The sequence below is a fragment of the Primulina huaijiensis genome, chromosome 12 (assembly GCF_012295235.1).
Source record: "Primulina huaijiensis isolate GDHJ02 chromosome 12, ASM1229523v2, whole genome shotgun sequence".
Classification (NCBI taxonomy): Eukaryota; Viridiplantae; Streptophyta; class Magnoliopsida; order Lamiales; family Gesneriaceae; genus Primulina; species Primulina huaijiensis.
Window position 1 is genome coordinate 7644053 of NC_133317.1, and position 10672 is coordinate 7654724.

The 10672-nt window shown below is 33.7% G+C and overlaps 1 protein-coding gene and 1 non-coding gene across 2 annotated transcripts; one reads left to right on the forward strand and one right to left on the reverse strand.

Annotated features, from left to right (window-relative positions):
* Positions 1 to 7230: 7230 nt before the first annotated feature.
* On the reverse strand, positions 7231 to 9582 carry LOC140990191 (uncharacterized). The gene is made up of 3 exons (XM_073459771.1): positions 9221 to 9582; positions 7564 to 9121; positions 7231 to 7416 (listed from the first exon to the last, which is right to left on the reverse strand). Exons 1-3 carry the CDS (start codon positions 9580 to 9582, stop codon positions 7231 to 7233), a joined length of 2106 nt encoding a protein of 701 aa, XP_073315872.1.
* Positions 9104 to 9210, forward strand: LOC140990765 (small nucleolar RNA R71). The gene has a single exon (XR_012177691.1). It is a non-coding gene; the product is annotated as a small nucleolar RNA R71 (small nucleolar RNA).
* Positions 9583 to 10672: the final 1090 nt, after the last annotated feature.

The window sequence follows — 10672 nt, forward strand, 5'->3', positions numbered from 1 at the left end:
ATGGGAAGAAGGATTAATTAAAAATAATTAGAAAGAAATTATTTAATAATTTAATCAATTAAGAATATATATCTGACCAATCCCACATTCTGGAGGCAGAACCCTTAGTGAGTGAAGGGAACCTAAATGGAAATCTAGTGTATGAAGAAGTCCCAATTCGAATCGTGGACACGAAAGATCCAGTCCTGAGGTGAAGAACCATCCCTTACGTCAAGTTTCAATGGTCAAACCATACAGCACGAGAAGCCACTTGGTAGCTAGAGGAAAGGATGTGCCAACTCTACCCATACCTCTTTGCAGATTTCTCGGAATCAATTTTCGAGGACGAAAATTCTTATGAGAAGGGAGGAATGTGAGGCCCAAGACCTTGAGCCCAATTATAACCTCGGCCCAACTTTATCCTATGTATATAAAACTTATAACCCTTCACTTTTCTCATTCTACACTACGTTAAAAAATTAATTTTCTCAAAACACTCTACACCTCTCTACAAAAAAAAAAAACGTGAAAAAGTTCCATATAGGGGGATTCAAGTTCTCTTAGAGTCAATCTTAATTTCAATACTAGCAAAAGATTGTAAGTGGAACGTGTATTTTCTTGATACGTTATAATATTTATCTTCATGGTATTTAAAGTTTAAGTATATGATGTATTACATGACGATTGTTTTCAATAAATAATTTTGGTGATGTCTCGATCTTGTTTGTGACTTTGTCTAGTAGGGTAAAATTAGACACTTATGATCCAGTCTGGGGAGTTAAGCCAGACATTCATGATTCAATTTGGGGAGTTAAGCCAGATAAATATGATCCTGTCTGGGGAGTTTTAGCCAGATATTTGACGTTTATTATTTTCTGTTTTAGATCAACTCGTGAATAAGTTTTAAATATATGATCTAGTAATAAGTAAAATATGATAATGTTTTTTTTAAAAAACTTGAAGATATGCTCCCTCCAATTACTGAGTGATAACCATATCACCCACCCCTTACATTTCATTTCAGATGAGAATGAGATAGAAGAGCAAGAATCGGCTGAATTTTGGGGATGCTGATTTGGCTAGAAAATTTATAATTCTTTGTGTAGTGTTGACATTTATTTGAATAAGTTGAACATTTGATTTGTTCTTTTTTGTAATTGGTTTGTAAGACAATGAGATTGTTGAATAAATTTATTTTAGAATAAAAATGTTGTTAAGGCTTAGTGTTCTTGGTCTATTTAATTATTGCATTTCAAGAACATTGCCGATGTTCATGTCATGCATCCCGGGGCGTGACATTTTAGTGATATCTTAAGTCAAGGTTCATGATCTTGATGGGAAATTAAAGTTTACCTTAAGAAGATTGAATTTTGATTCAGTAATTCGAAGTAAGATCGGGATTAAATTTTATTAATTGAAGATTGTAACTAGTAATGATAAGAATAGTCAAAATTTGAATAGATGGTGATAGGATAACCGAGCCTAGGAATCGGTGGTTAATATAATTAGAATTAAAGGAATCTGATGTGTCCCCTTATAGTTCCAAATTGAGTTGAGAACATAAGCAGGAGAAATGTACTCGTGGCACTAGGTAGATATCGTTGGGGAGCTAGGATAATAATCTCTTATTTTTTTTTAGTCTTAAATATAACATTGGCATTATCGAAGAATTTAAAATAACAAACTCAATTATTACATTTCTGGCTGGGTATCGAATGGCCGTAATTCGAAGGAATAAGAGAAGAGCAGTGGCATAGGATTTACTATTTAGATAAGAATATCCCAACAAAAATCATTAAATATTTACAATAATGAATAAAATCAATTAGAATAATAATGAAAATAAATATAGTAAATCACGAATTACGATTTTGATTGTAGGATAGGATTTTTAACTGTTTATTAGGATGTGAGATTTTAGTAGTTTAGGATAGAATCGAATTTTCACCAAATCTCACTGAATCCATCCAATTTATCAAGAGTAATTTAAATTTAAAACTGAAATCAATTCACATCAAATCTTTGAAGACAAAGTGTTATCATTATTCAAATTTCAAAGTTGGATTAATCCTACCCGATTTACGAGAGAAATATGTAATTATATTCATATATTAACTAAAAGATAAATATAAATTAAAATGGATGTCAAGAAATCGAATCTAATCAAATTCTTGAGATTGATTAAACTAGATTGGAAACCCTTAAAAGAAGGATTAATTAAAAATAATTAGAAAGAAATTATTTAATAATTTAATCAATTAAGAAAATACATATCTGACCCCACATTCTGGAGGCAGAACCCTTAGTGAGTGAAGGGAACCTAAATGGAAATCTAGTGTATGAAGAATTCTCAATTCAAATCGTGGACACGAAAGATCAAGTCCTGAGGCGAAGAACCATCCCTTATGTCAAGGTCCAATGGTCAAACCATACAGCACGAGAAGCCACGTGGTAGCTAGAGGAAAGGATGCGCCAACTCTACCCATACCTCTTTGCAGATTTCTCGGAATAAATTTTTGAGGACGAAATTTCTTATAAGAAGGGAGGGATGTGAGGCCCAAGACCTTGAGCCCCAATTATAACCTCGGCCCAACTTTATCCTAAGTATATAAAACTTATTACCCTTCATCTTTCTCATTCTACACTACGTTAAAAAATTAATTCTCTCAAAACACTCTCTCCCTCTCTATCCAAAAAAAAAAAACTTGAAAAAGTTCTATCTGGGGGGGATTCAAGTTCTCTTAGAGTCAATCTTAATTTCAATACTAGCAAAAGATTGTAAGTGGAACTTGTATTTTCTTGATACGTTATAATATTTATCTTCATGTTATTTTAAGTTTAAGTATATGATGTATTACATGACGATTGTTTTAAATAAATAATTTTGGTGATGTCTCGATCTTGTTTGTGACTTTGTCTAGTAGGGTAAAACTAGACACTTGTGATCCAGTCTGGGGAGTTAAGCCAGACATTCATGATCTAATCTGGGGAGTTAAGCCAGATAAATATGATCATGTCTGGGGAGTTTTAGCCAGATATTTGACGTTTATTGTTTTCTGTTTTAGATCAACTCGTGAATAAGTTTTAAATATATGATCTAGTAATAAGTAAAATATGATAATGTTTTTTTTTTAAAACTTGAAGATCTGCTCCCTCCAATTACTGAGTGACAACCATATCACTTACCCCTTACATTTCATTTCAGATGAAAATGAGATAGAAGAGCAAGAATCGGATGAATTTTGGATTAGATGATTTGGCTAGAAAATTTATAATTCTTTGTGTAGTGTTGACATTTATTTGAATAAGTTGAACATTTGATTTGTTCTTTTTTGTCATTGGTTTGTAAGACAATGAGATTGTTGAATAAATTTATTTTAGAATAAAAATGTTGGTAAGGCTTAGTGTTCTTTGTCTATTTAATTATTGCATTTCAAGAACATTGCCGATGTCGATGTCACGCATCCCGGGGCGTGACACTTTAGTGATATCAGAGCTCAAGGTTCATGATCTTGATGGGAAATTAAAGTTTACCTTAAGAAGATTAAATTTTGATTCAGTAATTCGAAGTATGATCGGGATTAAATTTTATTAATTGAAGATTGTAACTAGTAATGATAAGAATAGTCAAAATTTGAATAGATGGTGATAGGATAACCGAGCCTAGGAATCAGTGGTTAATATAATTAGAATTAAAGGAGTCTGACGTGTCCTCTTATAGTTCCAAATTCAATTGAGAACATAAGCAGGAGAAATGTACTCGTGGCACTAGGTAGATATCGTTGGGGAGCTAGGATAATAATCTCTTATTTTCTTTTTAGTCTTAAATATAACCTTGGCATTATCGAAGAATTTAAAATAACTAACTCAATTATTAAATTTCTGGCTGGGTATCGAATGGCCGTAATTCGAAGGAATAAGAGAAGAGCAATGACATAGGATTTATTATTTAGATAAGAATAACCCAACAAAAATCATTAAATATTTACAACTGTTGTGAAAAAGTAAAAATTTACGGTAAAAAGTTAAAATCTCAAACTCTCAAAATTATCTGGTGTGATGTCGTTGACCACCAAATTAATTCCTACCCTTTTAAACAAAAACTAGTGTAATGGTGAGTAGGGTCGAATCCACAGGGAACGGTAGATTTATTTCTTTTGATAATAAAAATAAAAAAGGGGGATTTGTTTTGATAATTACTAAATAAAATAACCTAAACTAAAATTACCAAGCAAGACAAAATATTGAATCTAGAATTGAAAATTAATCGACGAGAATAAAGTGAAAAATATATTATGAGAAATACTGACTCAAGAGGGTTCTACTATTTAATTATCTCACTGTTCATCGGTTAACCAATCATTTATTCATGTTATTCCAAGCAATTAACCTTAGAATAATAGGGATAACCGCTAAAATTCTTGCGTTTTCCTAATTTAATTGACCAAACNCGGTTAACCAATCATTTATTCATGTTATTCCAAGCAATTAACCTTAGAATAATAGGGATAGCCGCTAAAATTCTTGCGTTTTCCTAATTTAATTGACCAAACCAGCATACAGTCAAAACTTACCAATAATCAACTGGGCACGATAGCGTTCCATATTAATTAAAGATAGCATTTTAGTTTTGTGAAAACAGTTAATCCTAAAATCTAACAACCGAGATAGCTGCAATTAGAAGATCTAGTTCCGTCGATTTTATTTAGATTAAATATATTATGATAGCACAACACATCTAACCTATTGCTCTTCACGTACCAATCGTTCATGACAATTACGGATCACTGAATTCATGGTTAGCATTAGAAAATCACATATCAAATTAAATTGTCAGATTAATTGACGTATAACATTCATATAAATAAAATAATAAATCAACGAATACTTGAACAAAACACAAATATTAAATTAAAGTGCAAAAACCTCACGGTGATAAAATTAAAATAATAGACTATCCCTTGAATCAGACTAAGAAGATTAGTCAAGCATAGTTTGATCTACAATATCCATGAAAATTAAATAATAATAGAAAAGAAAGATTGCAAACTAATTTGTTGGGAGAAAAAATGAGAGTCCTGCGCCTTCTTTTCTTCTTTTCTTCGTGAGTTGTGTTGATTGGTGATTGTAGAAATCTTGTCTGCCGCCTCTTGTGGAGCACGTGAATAGTAGGTAAAACAATTTGAAAAGAAAAGGTTGGGTCTAAAAAATTAAGCTAAAATCCCACTAACTCTTAATTAACCCTAAATCTTAAAATATAAAATAATAGATAATATTTTATCTATATTTTCCCTCCTTGTAATTTTTTGGCAGCTGAAACATCATCACAAGGCGTGGCTACAATAAAATTACATAAAAATTTGTCAATTAAACATATCGGAAGTTGGAGTAATGGGAAATATGAAAATAAAAACACTAACTATTATGAGCCTATCAAAATCTCCCACACCTAAACGATGCTTGTCTTCAAGCATAAAATAGATCAACTTATTATCTCAATTTTTCGTCCTCCTTCCGCTTCCTCTACTTATCCAAAACATTTTTCATGCAACAAGACATTTTGATTTCTTAGCATCTCATAAAATAACATCATGAACAATCACTGCAATCAGAATGTGTAGAGATTAAAATGCATGGGATTTAACAACTCCTCACGAGATTCGCTCATTCCGTTCATTAGTGTCAAGGATATATATATCAACAAACTCTCATGTCAAAATGCATTGAAAATTTTTACCATAGGCTTGCAAATATATCACATCCTTCCACTAAATCAATGAATTAAAATACACAAACAAAAAGGGCTATAAATGGGTTGTAACGTGGCTATGGGTAAGGTAGGATAAAAGGAAACAATGAGCTAAAAAATTGGAGAAATCATATCAAACTTTTCTCACAAAAATAAAAATGTATCCAAAATTATAACAATCAAGAGCATTTTTTTTTGTTTTTGTTTTTGTTTTTTTGTTTTTTTTGTTTTGCTCTTCTTTTCTTTCTCACTTCGTCTACTTCTCTTCTTTCTCTTTATTTTTTTTTCGCCTTTTTTTTTGTAGACGGTGACTATAAGAATTCGAGATTGACTAAATCCCAACAATTCACACTATTTTGGATTGAGTGATGCTATTTGTGAAAAGTTTACATGATTCTCCAATTCAAGGTTCAAAAAGGGGGATAACCAACAAAAAATGATTTATCACGGCTTGTAATGTGGTTATTTTTATTCAAAGAAAAAGGCTGAGGCTCAAACTTGGTTAACTAGGGGTCTATGAATCAGGGTAGGCTCAAAGAACGGCTCAGATTATGCGAAATAAAATGGTTTGAACCTAATGCCTTTATCATTTTGTCTATGCACCTAATCCACCACAAAGTGTTGACAAAGACATGTATAACAATGCAAGTTCTAGAAAAATTAACAATGCAATGACAACACACAATCAAAGAAAATGGAGCATGATATCATGATTGCTCATATGCTCAAAGCTCACCAAAGAAAAATATAGCAATAGTGTTAAATCTCATACACTTATCCTCTCTAACTATCATCAAGAGCAACTTATTCATAATGCAAAAGTTAGAATGCAAAAACATTTGCACGCAAAGAAAACATCATTTTTTTTATCGCATCAGAAGCAATCATAATTCAGAAGAAAGAGATAACAAATGAACTAGGTGCTAGGAACAAACAACGTCATTTTTTTTATATTTTTTTTCTTTTATGCAAAAATGAGAAAAAAAGAAATTAAAACGATAAATAAGGCAATATACCCTCCCACACGTATATGTGGCAATGTTCTCAATGACACAAAATTAGATGCACAACATAGACAGTAAAAGCAAGCAAGGGAAGTTAGAGAACTCCCCTGAAAATTGTTGGGCATCATAGAGCAAGGCGTCCTATTGCTGTGGTGGACGCTGCTGTGAGAGAGAAAAAAAAGTAGGTTAAAATTTTTTTTTATTAAATTTTTTTTAAATCAGTAGAGGTGTTTCAACAAGGCGTGGTCACGCCTTGTGCGAAAACCTCTACTGGAAATTTTTTTTTTTGCGCAGAAGTGGTATTTTTATAAGGCGTGGTCACGCCTTGTTAGAAGACATCTTCTGCAGAAATGTAACAAAAATCATACTATTTTAAAAAAAAAGGAAAACGAAAAAAATCAAAATAATAAAAACCGAAAATAAAAATAAAAATTGGGTTGCCTCCCAATCAGCGCCTCTTTTTATTGTCGTTGGCTCGACTTCATTCTTTCTTGTTGCTCATGGTGGTTCATATATGGTCACTTTGTCCACTTTATTCCGCTTGAATATTTTCATAGCAAATTTCAGCAAATGCTTGTTTTCTTTGAATTTCTTGGAAAGCTCTATCCCTTGGATCTTTCCTCCTTTTTTTATGAGTACATGCTTGGGTCGATCTGCAGGAAGTTTTTGCGCAATTTTAGATATCTGCGAATCAGAGAGAGAAAATATAGTATTAGAATTTTCAACAGGTCTTTCAATAATCTCCTCTAAATCATTCTTACCAACAATTTATGAATTTTCTTGTGACAAGTGATTAGCGATATCAAGAGTATTAGTAGTGCTTTCACTAACAGGATATTTCATGGTATCATAAATATTAAACTTAGCAATCTCACCATCAAATTCCATAGTAAGGGTACCTCTATTAACATCTATGACAGACTTTGAAGTTTTAAAAAATGGTCTTCCTAGCAAAATTTGACTGTTTGAATCATCATTTTCAATGTCAAGCACATAAAAGTCAGCAGGAAAAGCCAAATTTTCAACTTTCACAAGAACATCTTCAATTACACCTTTAGGATAAACAGTGGACCTATCAGCCAACTGGATCACAATATCGGTTTCAGTCAGAGGTCCAAGTTTCAAATAATTATAAACAGAATCAGGCATGACATTGATAGAAGCACCTAAATCCAACATAGCCTTTTCAAGTCTAGTATCGCCAATAGTACAAGGGATAGAAAACATACCTGGATCACTGCATTTGATAGGAATAGTTTTTTGAATGACTGCAGAAACATGTTCTCCTACCTTTTCTCTTTTACACCCCTTCAACTTATGTCTCTTTTTTGTAGTACACAACTCTTTTAAAATTGTAGCACAACGAGGTACTGGTTTAATAGCATCTAATGAAGGAATATTTACCTCGCCTCTACAAAGAGTGTCATTCAACTCTTTAATACTTTCACATTTCCTGTTCAATGCAAGAGGGAATGGGGGAATAGGTTTATACTCAAATAGAGGAGAAAACTTACCTTTCGGGGCATCATCTTGATTGATTATTTTATCCTCAACTTTTATCTCATTCTCTTCATTTTGCTTGGCTGATGCTTGTACCTCAATTTCTTGAACATCCAATTCTTTACAATTTCTCAAAGTAATTGCACTCACATTCTCTCTTGGATTCACCACTGTCTGAGAAGATAGATTACCTAAATTTTGTGCTTCCAACTTGTGAATTGAAGTCGCCAACTGTCCCACTTGAGTGCTCAACTTCTGAATGCTAGCCCTTGTTTCTTGTTGAAATTTTTGAGTGTTCTCAGCTAAAGATTGGACAATTTCATCTAATGACATACCTGAGTTAGGCGCTTGCGCAGGTGCGTGTTGTTTGTTCCAATTTTGCTGTGGATATTCTTGTTCGCCTCCTTGATTCTTATAGCTGAAATTTGGGTGATCCCTCCATCCTGGATTGTAGCTATTAGAATATGGGTCATATCGACGCTGGGGCTGCCCAGGAAATCCACCAATCGCATTGGCTTGTTGCATGGGTTCTTCTTGTAGTAACGGACACATATCTGTAGAATGTCCCACCATAGCACATACACCACAAGCTTTTACCTGTTGCACCTGTCCTGCAACCAATTTTTCCAAAAGAGACGTCAAAGAATCTAACTTTTGATCGATATGAGTAACACTTACCTCATTGACTTGTCGTGGAGGGTTGTCTTGCCTAGTACTGAATTGTTGTGCATTGGCAGCCATGGTGGAAATTAGAGCTCGTGCCTCTTGAGGTGTTTTGTTTACCAATGCACGTCCACTTGCAGCATCAATCATGTTCCTATCAAAAAGTGATAGACCCTCGCAGAAATATTGGACTAGGAGCTGTTCTGGAATCTGATGTTGAGGGCAACTGGCACAAAACTGCTTAAATCTCTCCCAATATTCATATAATGTCTCTCCTTGTAACTGTCTAATCCCACAAATGTCCTTCCTGATGTTTGCTGCTCACGAAGCTTGGAAGAACTTCTCCAAAAATTGTTGTTTCATATTATCCCAAGTCGTGATCGTCTCAGAGGGCAAGTAATAGAGCCAATCCTTAGCCTTGTCGGCTAAAGAGAATGGAAAAGCTCGCATTGAAATTTGTTCCTCTGTGATCCCTTGCGGTTTCATGGCTGTGCAAACAATATGAAACTCTTTCAGATGTTTATGGGGATCTTCACCTGCAAGACCACGAAAAGTAGGCAATAAATGAATCAAGCCAGATTTTATTTCAAAAGTAGCATCAGTAGTAGGGAATTGAATGCATAATGGTTGTTGAATAACATTAGGATTAGCTAACTCCCTGAGTGTTCTTTGAGCTTGTCCTGTCATTTCTTCTTGGTCAATTTCACTTCTTTCAATCTCAAGATCAATGTCAGATTCTCTTTCTGTATCGTTGGAGTCCAATGATGCATCCAAATCAGGAGATGATGGTGATGGTTGCTTTTCACGCCTTAATCTTGATTCTTTTCTCAATCTCTTAGCTGTCTTCTCGATTTACGGATTGTATTCTAGTTCACTTGTACGAGAAGAACGAGGCATAAAAAAAATCAAAAGATATTAACCTTTCACCGTTCCCCAACAACGGCGCCAAAATTTGGTGTGATTGATGAACTATCATAACCGATATAAATTCCAATCTTTCTTTAAGGTCCCATTTTCATTCGTTGCGGTGGTGCAATAGGCACATACACCATACATCCAAAAATTCTCAGATGAGAAATGTCTGGTTCTTTACCAAATGCAAGCTGCAATGGGGAGTATTTATGATATGCACTTGGTCTGATGCGAATTAATGCAGCGGCATGTAAAATTGCATGTCCCCATATAGAAATAAGAAGCTTTGTTTTCATAATCATTGATCTAGCAATCATTTGCAGACGTTTAATCAATGATTCAGCCAATCCATTCTGAGTATGTACATGAGCAACAGGATGCTCAACAATGATTCCCATAGACATACAATAATCATTGAAAGTCTGGGAAGTAAATTCACCAGCATTATCAAGTCTAATTTTCTTGATTGTATAATCGGGAAATTGATTCCTCAATTTTATTATTTGAGCAAGTAATCTTGCAAATGCAACATTTCGAGTTGACAATAAACATACATGTGACCATCTGCTGGAGGCATCAATCAATACCATAAAGTATCTGAATGGTCCACATGGTGGATGGATTGGTCCACAAATATCACCCTGAATACGTTCAAGAAACATTGGTGATTCAGTTTGGATTTTGGCTGGTGATGGTCTTATAATAAGTTTTCCAAGAGAACATGCTTTACATTGAAACTTATTATTCTGAAAGATCTTCTGGTCTTTCAATGGATGACCATGTGTATTTTCTATAATTCTTCGCATCATTGTTGAACCAGGATGTCCTAATCGATCATGCCAATTGGTTAATATTGAAGAATTAT

Coding starts and splice junctions, on each gene's coding strand:
- LOC140990191 (XM_073459771.1), bottom strand. CDS start 9,582: ATGACAGGACAAGCTCAAAGAACACTCAGGGAGTTAGCTAATCCTAAT. Junction 9,122..9,220: donor GAGAAGTTCTTCCAAGCTTC/GTGAGCAGCAAA, acceptor GTTTTGTGCCAG/TTGCCCTCAACATCAGATTC. Junction 7,417..7,563: donor ATGATACCATGAAATATCCT/GTTAGTGAAAGC, acceptor TCTGATTCGCAG/ATATCTAAAATTGCGCAAAA.